The sequence below is a fragment of the Zeus faber genome (assembly GCF_960531495.2).
Source record: "Zeus faber genome assembly, chromosome: 7".
Taxonomy (NCBI): Eukaryota; Metazoa; Chordata; class Actinopteri; order Zeiformes; family Zeidae; genus Zeus; species Zeus faber.
In genome coordinates, this window is record NC_137203.1 from 3,414,163 (window position 1) to 3,433,445 (window position 19,283).

At 47.2% G+C, this 19,283-nt stretch overlaps 1 protein-coding gene across 2 annotated transcripts in view; it reads left to right on the forward strand.

The window, feature by feature from the left end:
- Window positions 1-4,449: 4,449 nt before the first annotated feature.
- The window catches only part of LOC307233152 (protein yippee-like 1), a 25,650-nt gene continuing 10,816 nt past the window's right edge, over window positions 4,450-19,283 (forward strand). The window contains exons 1-2 of one of the 2 annotated variants that reach the window (XM_080004371.1): window positions 4,450-4,957; window positions 14,927-15,211. In XM_080004371.1, the coding sequence (XP_079860497.1) occupies window positions 15,095-15,211 (117 nt within the window). In that variant the 5' untranslated portion in view covers window positions 4,450-4,957; window positions 14,927-15,094. Of the gene's footprint in view, window positions 4,958-6,059; window positions 6,220-14,926; window positions 15,212-19,283 lie in introns of those variants that run through there. The other variant, XM_080004372.1, reaches the window with a different exon arrangement.

Below are 19,283 nucleotides of genomic sequence, written 5' to 3' on the forward strand. Positions count from 1 at the left end.
GCTTCATTTTGATGGCACCCTAGCTTGTAATATAGAGAATGGGACCTCTTTCCTTCCCCCTGAACCCCTCTTCTTGCACTATGTAACATCTGTGTTCGAGTTCGAAACCGCAGGAAAAGTACACAGGGGGCCAATCCCCTGAGGCTCCGGGGGAACCGTGCACCGAGTGCTCACTGAAGCGGTGAAGTCCGTGCAAGGGGCGCTGTAACCTGGGAGTACATTATATCTGAGTTTGTAACATAGACTGTTACTGAAACGTGACCAATGAGGTTCAAATTTGTCCTGCAAAATAAATTATTTTCGGGCACCGATCCCAGCATTACAACAGTGGTGTAAAAGTGCAATGGTACTCAGAAACTGTAGGCACGCTGTTGGAGAACTCTCACTGCATGATTGCTGAGGTTAATCTGTTTGCTACAGGAAAACGGAGTATTAAAGCTATTTATTCTGAAGAAAAACTAGAAACATACAGCCATGCTTCAAAACAGTGATCTGATCAGTCTGCCCTTACTTCTGTTGAAGAGAATTTTATAGAGAAGAGCGGTCGTGCACCATTGGTCAGGTGTCATTTACAAGATTATGGCCCCCAATCATATCCCCGGGTGTTACCCTCATACAATGGTTAAACAATCAAACTCCGGTCACGGATACAATCTTACTGTGCCATAAAACAACCCACAAGGCTCTGTCAAGCCCCCTGGGGTTGTCCTTATCACCACACAAGGTTGAGCGAAGATGGAATGCGATCTGGTCTTTATAATACAGTATAGCATTGGAAAGGTGGTGGTGTGGTTGCAGTTGTTAGTTTTCGTGAAGCCAGCTAACCAAAAGCTATCCCCACTATGTTGAACTTTGCAGTATAAGCCCCAGGTGATGCTGCTATAAATGTCTGTATTCCAGTATGGAAAGCTGATTCCATTATTAGAGTAAAATTGGAGATTTGAACCAGAGACTCCCATCAATCCTCTACCTGACTGTTGCACCAAATCATGAGGAAGGCCGAGCTCCGTCAGCGCCCAAGTGAACTGTATGGCGCTTTGGTTGCTCAGCTGGCTGCTTTAGTCGCTTTGGTCGCTCGGCTGGCTGCTTTTGGTCGCTTTGGTCGCTTGTCCAGCTGCTTTTGTTCAATTTGGTCGCTCGGCTGACTGCTTTTTGTCGGTTTGGTCGCTCGGCTGGCTGCTTTTGGTTGCTTTGGTCGCTTTGCTGGCTGCTTTTGATCGCTCGAATGGCTGCTTTTGGTCAATTTGGTCGCTTTGGTCGCTCGGCTGGCTGCTTTTGGTCGCTGTGTTGCTGTGGCCATGGTCTAAAAGTGTTGTTGTTTTTTTCCCGCCAATAATAGGCAATGTTCTGGGTTACAACATGCCACTACTCTACTCAAAATAAGGAAACGTAAAACAATCCAAATGCAAAAACTTGAGGTGAGGGAAGCGACCGACCCAGAGACCAAAAGCAGCCAGACAAACGACCAAAATGGAGACCAAGAGCAGCCGGACAAACGACCAAAATGGAGACCAAGAGCAGCCGGACAAGCGACCGACACAGAGACCAAAACAACAGAGCTCAGCCTTTCTGCAAAACATGCATACCATTTTATCTCTAGAACCACTGCAATTAGAGCTCTGATTAAAAAAATAATAATAATATATATATATATATACATATGTGTATATATGTATATACATGTATATACATATATATGTGTATGTGTGTGTGTATATATACACAAACATACATACATACACATATATATATATAAATGCACTATAATCTTTACAGGTGAACTTAATTTGACCTTCTCTAAACTTTTGAATGCACATGTCCAACTGTTCAAGGTTCCAGTACTTTTTGCACAACTTGCTGTTCTAACAAGGAGCTGAACGGTGAAATTCACAACAGGTGTTTGATCCATGAATGGACCAATACATTTCCTGGTTCAATTACAATTGGTATTTTAACAGTCCTCTTCATCATGCTGTTCACATGTTGACATCATGAGACCAAGACCACACCTAACAACTGATCAACAGCACGTCGCCTTGCGAGGCTTCAAACAGGATGTTGTCAGAGGGAAGTGGCCACTGAGCTTAGAGTGTCACAGAGTGTCATCAGCAGCTTGCAACAGAGATACAGAGACTGGAAGAGTCACAGAAAGACATAGAAGTGGACGTGCTTTGGCCACATCCCACACTGATGAGCGCTTCATTGTGAACAGTGCCCTGAGGAACCGCATGATGATGCCACTCAACTCCAGGCACATTTAAGGGAGGTGAGAGGCACCAAGTGTCACGTCAGACCATTCAAAACTGTTGACATCAGCGTGGTCTGCGTGCTAGACCACCTGCAAGGATACCTGACCACACCACCAGGCACAGCCATCATGGTCTTGCAGGGGCCAGGGAGCATTGACGCTGGACGAGGGACCAGGGGCCTCAGTGCTGTTCTCTGATGAAAGTCCATTCACGTTGAGCAGAAATGATGGAGACGTCAAGGAGAGCGCTACGCATCAGCCACTGTTGTCACCGGATGAGCCTTTGGTGGTGGTGGTGTTACAGTGTGGGCAGGTGTGTCTGGTCAATACAGAACTGCCCTACACTTTGTGAATGGTACAGTGACAAGCCCATACTACCTGAATGACATCATTCATCCAGTCATTGTGCCCCTGCATGAACAACACAGGCCTCATCTCATCTTCATGGACGACAATGCTCCAGCTCATGGAGGTGGCATCATTAGGGAACGGCTGCTGGAGACTGGGGCACCTCAAATGGAGTGGCCTGCACTTTCTCCAAACTTGAATCCCACAGAAAACCTATGGGATCAGCTGAGTGGCCGTGTAGAGGCTCCTCACTCTGTGCCCCAGAACGTCAATGACCTGAGGGCCCCCTTCAAGAAGAGTGGGGGGCCAGGCCTCAGCAGACAATAAGTCGACTTGTGAACAGCATGAGACGTCCTTGTCAAGCTGTAACTGATGCTCAAGGGCACATGACAAGTTCTTGAGACATCGACATTTTTTGTTGTGGTAAACCCACCACTGTTGTTGGCTTTTGTTTTAATAAATTGTTTGAGATGAGGAAATCACCATTGCATGCTTATACTTATATGCCCTACGTTCATCATATCATATCACTGTAGCGTGAACTTTTGACCTTTTCCATAAATTTCACCCGAAAGCTAAATATCCCAAACGTTTTGTGAATAGTCTATAAAAATATTTTTTTGGATTGTCTTGCTATGATTTCCTTTAAACTTCTTGTTTGTCTGTACAGTACAAATGAAGTTTATGTGATTAATCTATTAATGTAAAGCACTTTGAGTTGCATGTTGTGTATGAAAGGTCCTATAAAAATAAAGATTATTATTATTAATATTATTATTATTATTATGACATCTTCCGTCAGAGGGCGCTGATGTACCTGCCAATACTGCGGTCAATCTTTGACGCGCAATAAAACATATCGTTCCCAACGACATATTTAGTGAAATATGACTAAATTCCCTTTGTATTCACATTTCGCAGACATCTGAAGCATTGGATCGCCTTCATAACAGTGTTTTGAACATTGGATCAAGCCGTGTGGCTTCGCTCTCTTCCTTGTTTACAGTTTTCCTTTGACCACGTGTCCGCCAATGCGCCCGCGCATGCGCAGTGAGCCGTTTCCGCCTTGGGCACGTGTCGGCCTCGGTGACGCGCCTGACCAAAAACAGCCCTCGACGACGGGAGCGCGCCGGGCACAGCGTTTCGGCGGCGCCGATTGGCTGTCGGGGCGCGGACCCGCCTCCCCTGCGATCCGATTGGCTGGACGCGGGGGTCATCCGCGCGGCCATTGGTCGAAGGACGCGCGTCAACGCGGACGGCCGAGGGCGCAGGAGGGTTCGGCTCGTTCCGGAGACTCGGTTAAAAAAAAAGAAAAGCTCGGGATTCGCTCGGTTTGGCGAACGGAGCCGAGGCCTCCACGACCACCAGCGCGAGTCAGACGAGTCGGCCCGAAACTGTTGTGTATTTGGGCGGAAGAACGTGAACCGGGCCCGAGAAATGTTTCATTTTTACGCCTAATTACTTTAAAACCGTGTATGTCGGCGGAGAAACACATGGTGTCGTCCCGCTGTGATTGTCGAGCGGGGACGTGTCAGTCGTTCTCGGTCAGTATGAGTGAAGCCAAACTCCCTGACGTCTTAGTCGCCTTGGACGTGGAGTTCATCGTCCCCGGTCTCCGGTCATTGTTTTCGGGTGTTGAGTTGGGCGACTCACCCGCTCGTTCACCTCGAACGGGTCGTCCGCTCACCGCCCCCCCCCCCCTCACACACACACACACACACACACACACACACACACACACACACACACACACACACACACACACTAGTGGGTAAAACTAAAGGTCGCGGTGCTGAAGTTTGGACGGTCCCACGCTGTTAGAAATACAACGACGCGGCCCGGAACCACCGCGAGCGACCGGGGCTCCAGCGCGGCCCGACGCCCTCCGGTGTCATCGACGCGTGTGGTCAAGTTGACGGACCCGCGGCGCCGTCACGTTCCGGCCTCGTTTTGTTCTTATTTGCGGTGATAAAAGAGGAGGACGGGGACCCCCCGCGCGGCCGCCGCCAGCTCCTCGGCGGTGACGCACGGAGGGATGCGCGTCTGAGGGGGCCGCGCTCCGCCGCCTCGCTGCCGCTGTCTTCGCCGCCGCCGCCGCCGCCGCTGTTGTTGTTGTTGTTGTTGTTGTTGTTCCCGTTGTTCCCGCAGCGGGAGGCCGGCTGCGAAGGAGGCTCCGCGGGACCCGCCACCGCCACACCGCCGGACTGCGGCTGAACGGGCTCGCCCGGGGACGGCGACCGCGGTCAGCCCCGCGAGGTTGGGGGAGCCAGACCGGACCCGTGTGGATGGTGCTCGGACCGGGAACGGTGGAGAAGCGCGTTTCTTCACCCGTTCTCCAGAGGAAGAGGCGGCGTGTTTACAGTAAGTGTGCACGGTGGGAGGTGGGTGGTCGGTGGTGCACGCACTAAAACAATAATAAAAACCTAAGAAAATGTCACTGCATTGCATTTTATTAACTCGGCCGCTGGAGCTGGTGCCACGTGAACCGGAGGCAAAACATCATGAAGGCGTTTCATAATAATCCTCCCAGGCAGACACGACTGGACCCGCTGCGTTAACACTTTACACTGCAAAGGACGTCTTGCTTAATTGTTAAGACCACATGGATGTTGTTGTTGTTGTTGTTGTTGTTGTTGTTGTTGTATCGCAGGTTGAGGTCGTGTTTGCGTGGTTCTTCCCACAAAGCGCGACGCCGAGGTGCGCTCCCAACCCGAGTGGCGCTGAGCCCCGGCGGGGGGTCGAGCCACTGCGGTGGGCGGAGGTGACACATGCGGGTCCCGTTCGGCTTCATTGTTGTGGTTTTTTTTTTAAATATTTTTTGGACTCGTTGTGCGTCGGGCTGATGGTGCATTACACACGCTGAGGTGAAGAGGAGAGGGAGGGGGCTCCACGATGTTGTTTATTACACGGTGCACGCTTCTAGAAATAAAAACAACAATAATAATAACAATAATTATAATAACAACAATACATCTCATTTTAAATGACACAAATATATTAGCCTTATCAAATTGATCAGTATAGATCAAATGGGTTTTTGATGTAATGCAAGCAAAGCAGTTATGATTTACATCATTATTTATTTAACACGTCTGTTAAATATTTGTTAATCAGCCCCCGCAGTGAAAGTCACATTTCGCCTCATTACAGAAACGACCCTTCGCTGTTATTAAGACCCTTCCTCGCGACGTGTCCTGTGCGCGCGCGCGCGTGCGCGTGTGTATTTATTTACACATCCGGGTGTCTTGCGCTTCGCTTCGCTTGCCCCGCCTCCTCTCGGTGACGTCAGGCGGCAGCGCGGCCTTCCATTGGCCCGGCCCCCGGCCCCGCCCCCCCGCCCCCCACATCAAAGCGAGCGGGCCGCTCCGTCGCGAGCACAAAAGAGACAACAAAGATCCGACGCGGAGGCTCGCGCGCAGCGGCAAGCGGCAGCGCCCATGGGTGACGGCGCTCACGGCGCTCACAGCGGTGGCTGCGCTAACAGCGCCACCAGCGGTACCGGCGCTAACAGCGCGGGCTTCGGGACGCGCACAACCCGGACCGCGCTATGAAAAGGATGGTACTGAAAGCCAGCGGCTCACTATCCACGACAAGCAGCTCTCTGCCGGACTCTGGTCCAGGCGGTGAGTACCCCTTAACGATAACGTCATAAGTATTCCACTGACATCATTATCGTCGTCATAATCAAGGTTGTGTTATGACGCTGGTGGTGTTTTGGGGACCGGCGCGTTGGATCCCGCGCACTTTCTTTAAAAGTTGCGGCTGCTGCTGCTGCTGCTGCTGCGGTGGTCTCGGTAAAAGCGGTGCCTCGCTTCGGTGGGAAATAAGGAAGCGACGCCTCGAGCCGCGGGGCGGAGGGTCGCGGAACAAACGCGGGTAGTTGGTGCGGGGGGGGGGGGGGGGGGCGCCGCCGCCGCCGCCTCTTCCGTCTTTTGTCACTTTTTCTTTTTCCCGTCGCTCCGCTCTTTGTTTCGGAGCTCAGGCTTCTCTCGCGCTATTAACGGCAGCTTCACAGCCGGTTCGCTCGAAGACAAAGGGATCCAGATGGGAAACGGTCAGCTTTTAAACCTCCATTAATAATAATAATAATCATAATAATCATAATAATCATAATGACAACAATCAATGACGTCAATAAACCTTGTTTTGTTGTTCGTGTCAATGCAGCCCGATAAGAGGATTTAAATCTGACGTGTTGCCAGTGAGTGATTAGAGCCCGGGCTCCGTTTGCCTGGAGGTTTCTTTCTTTTCTTTTAATTTTATTATTGCAATTATTATTATTTTTTTGGTTTTGTTTTTTTTGTGCGCAACTTTGCCTCCGGACTCTAGGACAAAGGACTTGTGCACAGTGTGTGATGTCTTTCTTTCTTTCTTTCTTTCTTTTCATTCTTTCTTTTCATTCTTTCTTTTCTTTCTTTCTTTCTTTTCTTTCTTTTCTTTCTTTTCTTTCTTTTCTTTCTTTTCTTTTCTTTTCTTTTCTTTTCTTTCTCTTCTTTTTTTTTTAACACGTCTCCCTCTGCCATTCACAAAGAAAACAGGCTGTGCGTCACAGCGCCACTGCCTCTGCTGGCCGCAGGGGGGCGCGCTCTTCTGTTTACCTTCCCACGTGTCAGTCAGTGCAAGGCCTGGGCTGCTGCCTTTGCATGCAGCACTTCTAGGCCCGTGTGTGTGTGTGTGTGTGTGTGTGTGTGTGTGTGTATGTGTGTGTTATTAAATTTTTGTATGTTAGACTGATGGAGGATTTTCTTTTGAATCATCATCACCACCACCACCACGCTGTCTCCTTGTCTGCGGAAGCTCCTTTGTTTTGGTTTCTGGCTTCTCCCTTCAAGGCCTGTGACCTGCAGCCTTTTACATGCGGGCCTGGGTTCAAGACTTCAGCTTTTACCTTCTGACCGGTTAGAGATCGCCGTTCTTCTTTTCTTTTGGGTCATCGTCACCGTCATCAGACGTCGCCCTGTGCCCAGACATCTCTGCCTGGCGAGCTGCGGAAGCTCCTTTGTTTTTCTGGCTTCTCTCTCCGCGAAGCCTTTCCTGCTGTAGCACGTCGCTCCAATTCGGGGGGGGGGGGGGAGTTCCACTTATGTTCTGTTTTTTTTTTTTTTTTCCGGGGGTTTTCTTCTCAGAGGGAATTCCCGTGTCCTTTTTATTTGGGAGCACGGGCCTCATTGTTCCTACCAAACGAAGGACAATGGTGAGAATGCCCGCGCTGATCTCTGAGCTGCAAAACTGAATCCATGTATTTAAAGTGGCAATCCGTGAGATTGTTTTGTAACGTAAAAATAAAATCACATATTTGATAGTTTGGTTTTTTTTGGCCACTTTACAAGAAACAGCCGTTCAACGCATTTGAGTTATGTCTGGTCTCTATATTCTTATATATTATACTTTATATTCTCTATATTCTGTTTACATTGTTGGTCGCAGGGTCCACACGCACAAGAAGTGGAAGGCAGCCCAATGAATATGCTAAAGCAGTGTAGCTAGATGTGGTATATATATATATATATCCCCCTACCACCCCAAGTGATGAAGAAAAGTAAAAAACAGCCCAGAATGAATCAACGGTTCAGAAGGAGGAAAACTTTGTAGAAAAGGAAGCGTCGTCTTAGAGAGGAGACGAGGGATGGATAAACCTGGAAAAACGTGGCCGTTTCTAGTGGGGTTCTGTGGTTTGCTGCGTGATCCACCAACCCAGACGATCTGATGGCTTACCGCTTTAATGTCTTTTACAGGATCGCAGGCCTAAGTCGGTTACAGTCCAACGAACAAACACCTGCACGCTGGGGCTCTAATGAAGCCAACGGTAACTGGAGACCAGGGGAGACCTGATACCCATTTTACCGTAATCCACCCCAAGTTTTCATGTTCCCCGACCCTTCTATTTCTGCATTTGACTGAAATGAACGGTTCGATAGCTGTTCAACATTCATTTTGCCGTCTCGGGGTAAAAAAAACCCCAAAAAACGAATCGCACAGATCAAGTGGCTGCATTTCAAGCTTCAAACCGTCAATCGTTTGAAGCTGTATTGTTGTATTGATTTTATAACGATTGGAAACTTTTACTAATAAGAAACTCCTTGTTTTAAAAGGGGCCTCTGAAATAATAATAAAAACAAATTAACCATTGTCTTCATTGGACACAGTTTTCCCTTTAGAATGAATAGAAATTCCTAGATTTTAGAATAGAAGTCTTTGTAAACGCCTCTTTTATTTTGGCAGTAAGAACTGCGTGCGCGGATCAGAAAGGATTCCGGCGACCTGCGTTTTGGGACCGACGTGCTCCACTCTGAAGCGAGTGAGTACGCTGTTGCATGAAACGTTTTGATTGGTAAAGCCGCCGCGCTGCCCCCACCCACCCCCACTGACCCCCATTTGACTTCCCGCCGTGACCTCGATCCACCCGAGGAAAAGAGGCTGGAAGACGGGGAATACCTGGAGACAGGGACAGGGACGGTGAAGAGACGAAATTACTCCCTGAACGGACGAACCTGGAAGAGTTAAGACACCGCTGCGTCTTTGAGTTCTTAACTTGGGCCGTTCGGACCTCCGGTCGGAGAGGTGCCGTTCATCTGAAGCGTTTTTCCACTGTGCGGTGAAGGTCTTTCGCATGCCGCTTTGGAAAAAATGTAATAACGGCAATTAGCTTTTGTGTTGCAAGATCAAAATTGCCAGGCCGCACTAATTCATCAGTTCCCGCCGGAAAAGCATCTCCGTGTTCATCGTAACAACGTCGATGACACCATTTTGCGACATCACCAAAGGTTCGACTCCTTTTTGAGATTCGATTCGCTCGGTTCGAATCGTTACATTTTCATACTCTTGGGTTTGTTTCATGTAGCATATTAATTATGAATTATGCCAAATACCTTGACCTTTTTTGGTGGGTGGCAGGCGGAACTGCCACAGTCTCCTTTCCCAGAGACGTTGTTCCCCGGAACGCCACGGTCCATGGGCGGCCCTCCCCCAGGGCGACGACAGACTCCGCTCCTCCCTTTCAGAGCGTGGGGACCTTCGGCTACTGTGCTGGCTGGCGGAGGTGCAAACGGGGCTTGGCTGTTGCAGGGGCCGCTTTGAGGGGTGGCCTGGCTGTTGCATAGTCTCCGCTGTGGCTGATGGGCGGAGCAACTAGCTGCAGGCGGTTACCCATGGTAGCTGCCGCGGCTGCTTCTCCCCCGGGTCCTACGCCGGACACCCTGGGTGCGTCTTCGGACGGCCCTTCTTGTCTCCCTTCCCCGTGCCGGGGAGTACCTGTTCAGGTGCCAGTGTGGCAGATCCGCCTGCCGCACACCACCACCCGAGTTTATTGGTCAGAGTGGACAGATGGAACAAGCCGGGACGAATGGACGCGTCGTGACGGAGGCTCGTGTGTGTGTGTGTGTGTGTGTGTGTGTGTGTGTGTGTGTGTGTGTGTGTGTGTGTGTGTGTGTGTGTGTGTGTGTGTGTGTGTGTGTGTGTGTGTGTGTGTGTGTGTGTGTGTGTGTGTCTGACCAACAACAGGCGTACAGCCACCTCTTGTCCCGGGCCCAATTACCTAGACCCAAGACAGGTGTGGCTGCTTAAACCACATCACCCCCACACTACAGTTATCTAAAGGACCCATAAACCAAATGACCTTATGGCCCCAAAAGCAGCTCTCCATTTAACATGCTCGCTGCTATCTCACAGTAGAGGAAGTAAACCTGATATACTCTGCTCACCTAGATAATAAATATAGGGTGTGTGTGTGTGTGTGTGTGTGTGTGTGTGTGTGTGAACAAACAGTCCTCTGTTGAACCACAGAGTTTCTGAGGAACTGAGTTGATAAAAATAACCCTAATCTTATCTTGTCAATTCTTCACGGCTGAACTGTTCAGACCAGTTGCTGTAAACAAACTAGTTGAACTTCTTCTTCTTCTTCTTCTTCTTCTTTTTTTTTTTTTCCGGGTCATCGATCTGAACCATCAGCTCATTTCACATGAAAACAGATTTGAAAGGGGAGATTTCACCCGACGTCAACAAGCAGGTTCTTGGAATGGAAGCGCGAGCGGTTCATGCAATGAGTGCGTTCGGCCTCTCAAACACAGCGCTGAGTATTGATCTGGACTATTGATCTCTTATCACAGACCTAGTTTTGTTCCGCGCCGGAACGGTTGGTCGGTGATCAGCTGGGCGGCGATGGACCCGCTGCCGGTTGTTGACACGAGCAGTAAGTCATTAATAACGACGCGGATTTGAGAGCTGTTAAAATATCACATTAATTTAATAATAGGAGACTGACTGTAATGGACTGGCAGCTTTGATTTCTTTTCGCCAGTAACGGAACGGAACACTTTGTCCGGTAATGGAACGGAACACTTTGTTCGGTCACGGAACACTTTGTTTGGTAACGGAACACTTTGTACGGTAACGGAACGGAACACTTTGTTCGGTAACGGAACACTTTGTCCGATAACGGAACGGAACACTTTGTCCGATTACGGAACGGAACACTTTGTACGGTAACGGCACGGAACACGTTGTTTGGTAACGCAACACTTTGTTCGGTAACGGAACGGAACACTTTGTTCGGTAACGGAACGGAACACTTTGTTCGGTAACGGTACGGAACACGTTGTTTGGTAACGGAACGGAACACTTTGTTCGGTAACGGTACGGAACACTTTGTTCGGTAACGGAACACTTTGTTCGGTAACGGAACACTTTGTTCGGTAACGGAAGACTCTGTTCAGTCCGATTACTTTGACAAAGATTTCTCATCCATCCGTAAATAACGTAATTCAAAGGATTTGTGCAGCCATTATGATCGGGTTTGAACTTCAATTGTACGCAGCGGCTTAATGAACTTTTCGTGACGATTCACACTAGAGCTGCAACAATTAGTCAATTAATCGATTAGTTTGTGCACCATTAAATTCATCACCAACTATTTTGATCATCGATGAATCGTTTTCAGTCATTTTTGAAGAAGACAATTTCCAAACATTCTATAGCTTCTTAAATGTGAATATTTTCTGGTTTATTTAGTCCTGTCCAGTCCAAAACAAGGCAGTTGAGGACGTTGCCTCGGCCTTTGGGAAACAGCGATCGTCATTTTTCACCTTTTTCCAACATTGTACGGACAAAACAGCTAATCTATTTATCGAGAAAATAATCAACAGACGAATCGTTAATGAAAACAATCGTTAGTAGCAGCTCTAGTTCACACGCGTCTTTCTTTGATTGGATTGGACATTGGACCGGTAGTCCATTGCTTTTGCCTCATTCCAACAGATTTTTTTCAGGCGGTTGTAGTTTTTGTTGACTCCGCACAGCGCCACCATCCAAGCGCCCTTTAAAAGATGAAGAAGGCCACAAGTTTTGCGGCTCGCATTTTCCAAGAAGTTCTTGACGCCGCATGTTGCCTCGGGTAAATTGAGAACGATTCTCTTCATTTTTAAGTGAAACGCGCTCAATTTAAATAAACGTAACCGTACACATCCCATAAAACGACGGTCGAAATGGAAGCAGATTCAATGACAAGAAGGCGTCAAAGAATCAAACTGATTAAACGTGAATTTCCCTTTGTAGCTACAAATACTGAATCAAAAGCAAAAACAAATCAAACTGTGGAGCCATTTTATTTTTCTTTTAAATACCAATATATCCCTTGGCCTTTGGCACTCCATTTCCACTAATCCTTTGGACTTCTGGAACATCCTAAAACATCTTTTTAATCCCATATTCCTATATCATGTCTGTGTTGTTAGAAAGGCCAGGAAAAACAGTTTACACTCTGGAAGTATTATTATTATTATTATTATTGTTGTTGTTGTTGTTGTTGTTAATAATAATAATAATTATTATTATTAATAATAATAATAATAATAATAATAATAATAATAATAATAATAATAATAGTAATGAAATTTAAAAAGAAAACTTTATTCTTATCACTGACCATTAACCGTTCCATGTAAGATATGTTATTTTGTCGGTTTCCCCAAATCTCTACTCCAACGACCCCCCATCCTGCTCCATGGCCACTGGCCAGACTAGATTATTAATATCATTTTTTTTTTTTACTCTTCTGAAAGTCAGCCAGTAAAGACATCCCATAATCCTTATCCTCGTGTGCACTGTCGCCGGAGCGCACCAGGCCACGGGCGTTTAAAGCAATGTTTGTTTGTTTTTTTTGGTTTGTTTTTTTTCATCTGAGTAAAGTTTATTTTTATAACTTGTTTGTAAATCTTTCGGAAGCATTGCTTGACATGCTCGAACCGTTTTTTTCCCCGGCAACATCTGACACACTGAAGGATTTTTCATTCTATTCTCTGACACCACAGCAAGTGGCCGGGAAGACACACACACACACACACACACATGCACACAATCACACACACATGCACACATTCACACACATGCACGTACGCGCGCGCGCACACACACGCACACACGCACACACACGTACACACACGCGCACGATTTTGAGGTGAGAAATAATGGATCCAGTTGCTGAATCTTCACTCATTAGATCCACGAGGCCTCATTTAAAAGTTTGTTCCCGCTTCGTTTGCCGTTCTGCAAACTCGTGGGACACGCGACGCCGCACGCGGGGATTTTTTGTTTCACGTAAACGTCGGAAAAATAAAATAAATCCGTCTAGAATAAAAACTCACTTTTTGTATTGGTTGTGTTTGGAGGAAGAGCAGCCTACAGTCTTTCTACAAAATCACTGTTTTTTAAGGAAACACAGCAGGATTATTTAAACGCTCACGTTTCCCTTGTCTGCAGTTTTTTCTGGACGGTTGCTATTAATTCATCTTTCCCTGGAAAGATTTGTGCTGGTCACCGCCGCCAACAGAGCACTTCCCCCGTTACGTCTCCAGCCGTGGGCGGAGTTACTCTGAGGCGGAGGGCGGTTCCGATTCTGCTGAAGCCCTAAATGATGTAGAAGGGGGGATCCGAGCGGCGTGTTCCAGGACATGTTTTGTCAAACAGAGCTCACTCCAAACTGACTGGGTTCTAATTCCACACTGTGTGTGTTAGTAGAACCAGCAGAGACCAAACGTATGTGCAGCAGCACTGGAAAAGTGAGCTTCATAATCAGTTCCCTTTAAGTCTGTCTGCCTGTCTGCCTGTCAATTTATCTATCTGTCTGTCTTTCTGTCTGTCTGTCTGTCACCTCTACTCCACTCTTCCTCTACTCATCTCTACTCTACTTCACCTCTGCTCTAACTCCACCTCTACTCTACCTCTTCTCTTCATCCTCTCTACCTATACTGTTAAATCTCTACCTCCATCTACCCTACTCTGTACCTCTACCTCCACTCTACTGCTACTCTGCCTCTGCTCTACTGCTACTCTACCTTTGCTACTCTATCTCTACTCTTCCTCCCTATACTCAACCTCTGATCTGCGTCTTCCCTACCTCTCTCTATTCCTACTCTATCTCTACTTCCTTCCACTCCACCTCTACTCCACCTCTACTCTACCTCTACTGTACTCTGAAGGGAACTGATGAGGAAATCCACCATTTTTTGTCGTATATGAAAATATGATTTGATTGATGATGGATGTAAAGCTTTGATATAAAATGTTCATTATTGTGTTTGGTTTTTCTAACCTGCACTCAGGTGTGGTTGAGGGAGGCACACGGCGTCTTTCTTCCTTTCTTTCTTTCCTTCTTTCCTTCCTTCCTTCCTTTCTTTCTTTCTTTCTTTCTTTCTTTCTTTCTTTCTTTCTTTCTTTCTTTCTTTCTTTCTTTCTTTCTTTCTTTCTTTCTTTCTTTCTTTCTTTCTTTCTTTCTTTCTTTCTTTCTTTCTTTCTTTCTTTCTTTCTTTCTTTCTTTCTTTCTTTCTTTCTTTCTTTCTTTCTTTCTTTCTTTCTTTCTTTCTTTCTTTCTTCCTTCCTTCCTTCCTTCCTTCCTTCCTTCCTTCCTTCCTTCCTTCCTTCCTTCCTTCCTTCCTTCCTTCCTTCCTTCCTTTCTTTCTCTCATCGCGGTGAGCGATTTATTTATTTTTTATCACAAAAGGGAACAAAAAGGCCGGCCGACAGGGCAAATGATAAAGAATAATGAGTTTGGGCGCAGGAGGACCTGGGTGACGTTCGGACCTGGCCCCTGGTCGCCTGACGAGGCCCCGCGCCACCGGCCCCTCTGCAAGACAGACAGACGTTAGGGAAGGGCGCCGCAGAGGAGGCCAGGCTGGCGTCTGCAGCTGCGGCTTAGCCACGCCCCTTGTCTGTTACTCCAGTTATCTGTTTATTTTACCATCCGCATCAATATGTAATGAGACTGTGTTGACAAATGACCTCACACCTCCCCCCACCTGTCTGCCCCCCCCCCCCCACCTGTCTGCCCTCCCCCCACAGGTCTGATTTTCTCCCGCCGTGTCTGTGTGGAGCGTGCCACACACCCACTCCACAACAACGACGGCTTTTGCTTGCATCTTCCAGTGTTTCTTCTGTCAGCAAGTCCAGCAGAGCTGCAACTCTTCCAGTGCCAGCCCTGACGCCAGCGAGGAGCCCTGCCCCATTGACATGGTGAAGATGACCAAGTCCAAGACCTTCCAGGCCTACCTGCCCAGCTGCCACCGCACCTACAGCTGCATCCACTGCCGGGCTCACCTTGCCAACCACGACGAGCTCATCTCCAAGGTAACGGAGCCCACTCCCGTCACGGGCGTGAGACGCCGCCATGGCTGCTGCATTTTGAAGAAGCTTCTGGGAAAAAAAAAATATAATATAATGATAATTAAATATTTCATAAGAATAAAATGTATGATAACAAATTGTATTTATATATATATATATATATATATATATATATATATACACACCTTGTTTAGTCCATTATGAGGCGGAGATTTTCTGCCAAATTCTCCCCGAAAAGCTAAAGGCGGAGGATCAAACAATCAACCACTTGTGAGAAGCTTTGGGCTGAGGCGGTGTTGTGAGCGAGGTCCTCCCAAAAGTAGATTCAAACATCTCCTTGCAGTATTCTTAACGGCTGCTCCCTGTACAAATAATATCTTATTTGTTTTATTTTGTATTTTTATTTGAATTCTGTCGTCAAGCGGATTTAATGCCGTCCACCTCCACCCATCAACCGTCTGCCCTGAACTAAAGGAACATTCTCACTATTATCACTGAGAAGACATTGCAGGCTGCTTTTTTTTTTAGGAGCTATTTTTGATTCTGCTGCTGCTTTTAAGTATTTATATATATATATATATATATATATATATATATATATATATATATATATATATATATATATTTTATTTTTATTTTTTTAATTTTTTAATTTTTTTAAGTCTTAAAGCGAGAGGTCAGTGAGCAGAGAGCGAGTTGTTTTCACAGGAAGAGATAAAAATCCAGCGACTCGGACTCCATTTCCACTAAAGTGGTGTTTCTATTTCCACTGCCCTGGAGCCGTCCGGCTGTACGGAGCCGTCTGGGGCCCGTCCCCCACCCCCCGCCCCCCGTCCCCATTCTCCTTAAAGAAATCCTTGTCACGCAGAACTGGTTGTCTGCCATGCTTATGTTTTTCATGTACATCTAAATCTGAACCGTGAGCCCTGAGTTGAGACGATCGACAGACGCGGTATTGACTGCTAATCAGTGAGCGTCGCCGTGGTAAACAATCAGCATCTCGTCCTAATCTTCGGATTAACTCCGATGTAAATGAGATGTTTTGGCGTTGTTAGTAATTGCAGCCGTGCCGTTAGAGAAAGGGAAACTTCTGGTCGGGATTACGGTGAAATGCTCCTGACAACAAATTGGCAACTAGAGCTGAACGATTAATCGAGTTCAAAACGAATTTGCAATTTAACAGAACGCAGTTTTCAAATCACAAATAATTAAAATAACCTTTTTTTTTTTCTATTTTTATATAATGAGCGTAAAGCTGTCCCTGGGCGCACGTGGACGTGGACGCATGCACACAACATTTTCATATGAAATAAATTTGTGCAGAAACTGCGTATTTTTCTGGACGTCAATTTTCGTATTCTAACAATTACAGGGCCCAGGGAGGTAAAAATCAATGAGTCAGTATTCTACTGCGATTTGAGGTTTTTTCTTTTTACAATTGAATAATTAAATAAAGATGTTATTCCTGTCAATTCATCTCATTTCGTCATCGCACGTGGGCGTGGCCGACAGCAAAGAGCAGCTTGTATGTCGACTGTGTCCAGTGTTGCGTTGCTCATGCTATAGAATACTTTATTTCTTGTGTTTGGTGAATAATACAGACGATATGGAACTTAAAAATCAATTGCATACTAAATCCCAACATGTGTCCAAAAAAATTGCAGTTCGATTGTTATCCCGAGTCGTTTAGTCCTATCGGCGACCGTATCGTGCGACCTGGTTTCCCCGCTGGCAACCACTTTCCACGTGTAAAACAAAAACAAATACATCACCCAGTTTGGAAGTTGAGCGATGGATTTTCAAATCGGGCAACGGTTTTGTTAGTCTTGGCAGCCAGCTAGCTGATGCATCTTTGCCAACTTGGCAACCACTTGTAAAAGCTGGTGTCGGGCCCTGTGACGGGAATTAACTTTGAGTTTAGATGAAATATTCTGGTCCGGTACATTCATTCATTAAGTTCATGAAGTGGTATCGTTACTAAAGTAGTTCTCACCTTCAGTCATTTTACTGTTTACGTCATAAAAATGAGAATATTTGTCTTTCAGAATGTGAAGTTGGTATTGTTTGCACATGTGGAAGCAACCGGCTGTTGATGCGTCTAAACACACTTTAACATAGAATCCAAACGAGAAGGGGGCCAAACGGGGTGATTGTAAAGGAATACACTGAAAGTACTATTCTGTGCTCTGTTCTCTGCATGATGTTTTGGAAGGAAGGGAAAGACCCTCCTAAGATATTTGTCATTATACGAGTTTGTATTTTTTTAGTGGAGGTGGCTTCCGCGGCGCTGGGCTCACCGCACGACGGAAACCTAAACCTGACCGTGGTGCAGGGTGGACATCTGAGAATGAATTAAGAAGCCAGTGTCGATGTCAGTGAACCCAACTTCCATGAAGTACAACAGTGGAATCCGGTGTTTAATCTGTTTTTCGGGGTGTGTCAGTGTATTATTGTTATTATTATTATTATTATTTAAAGTATTTAGTGCAGCGGCAGCCTTGATTTGTATGGACGCGCCGTCCCCCTGCGGTCCTCTTGTGGACGGGCTCTAAATATTAAGGCCTTTTTGGGTTGCATTGGGGTGTGCCGCGCCGCGTGGCTGAGCGAGGATCTGCAGAAGTGTGTGGATCGGCGGCGTGGCGTGACGGCCGCGCAGACCAAAAAAAAACACCAAAAAAAAACCAAGGAGAAAAACCTTGAAACACAGCCGAGACGAGCGGCGGGAACCTGCAGCCAAGCGCCCGGACACGAAGCCAGCCGGCGGCCCCCTGCCGCGGGGGGGGGGCCCAGCTTGCCGGGCCGGAAGAAACCATGCCAAGTTCTCACTTTGAACGAGCGGCGTGAGGCGGTTCTGATCGATGCGCAGGCGATAGATCGATTGTTTATTGGCCCCTGGAGGGAAATTCCATTATCGCAATGATGATAATAACAACATAATAATATGATTAGAAAAAGAAAAGTATCAATGCGCAATAAACCTGAGGATTTACAAACCCCCAACAATCGAAACAAACCTCAACAGGAACAATGAATAACAGAACTGCCGATCGTCCGGAAAAATTAACTTGACGCGACGAGATCCACTCGACAGAGACGCAGGACAGAGTTCCTGTACCCCCCCGACGTGATGGGGCCAGAGAAAACAAAGGAAGGAGCGTGGAGCGCAGGGCGGAGGCCGCGTTGAGCACAACTCCACCTGTAGACGCTTGTTTTTTTGCGGCGGTTTATGGGGTCAGCGCCCAAGGTCTGACTTGACGAATGACCTCGTTCGCTTCTGCAATCCACTTTAATAGTAATTGGATTTCTGGGGATCCGCCGTGTGGACGTGGTCTGTCTGTGTCTGCGCCAGATTTAGGAGAAGAACACGTCGCCGCGCATTTGGCTTCGCGGCCTTTATCCACCTGCGCTTTTCAATTCAGCGGCGGTTGCAAGCGCGGGGCCTGGCGGTGTGCGGGAACCTCCCTCCCGTGCTGTTAACGGAAAATGATCATCGAGCGACGTTTTTTAAATGTATTTATTTATTTATTTATTATTATTATTTTACTTTTTTTTTTGTTTTTTTGTTTTTTTTACGAGGAAGAGGCTTCGGTCGTTGCCACAGCGTGTTAATCAGGTTTGGTTTAGACGCACGGAAGCAACGTCTCCCTTATCACAATGCCTGGGAGGTCTATTTATAAACCTGCGATCCCTGCCACACCTCGTGTGTGTGTGTGTGTGTGTGTGTGTGTGTGTGTGTGTGTGTGTGTGTGTGTGTGTGTGTGTGTGTGTGTGTGTGTGTGTGTGTGTGTGTGTGTGTGTGTGTGTGTGTGTGTGTGTGTGTGTGTGTGTGTGTGTGTGTGTGTGTCATCACGGGTCCCCAGCGCCGACTCCTCTAAGCCGATTATGTTACCCGGGAGAAGACGACACCGCGGTCGGACGCTTTCCGCTCCACGCAGCCAAGGGCCCGCTCCGCATTGAACCGTGCGGGGGACGCGTGCTGCGGCTCCGCCCCCTTTCCCTCCGCGCCGCCTTCCCAGCGTATTCCGCTGTAGAACTGCGGCGATTACAGCGAAGGAGGACTCGGCGAGGGCCCGGT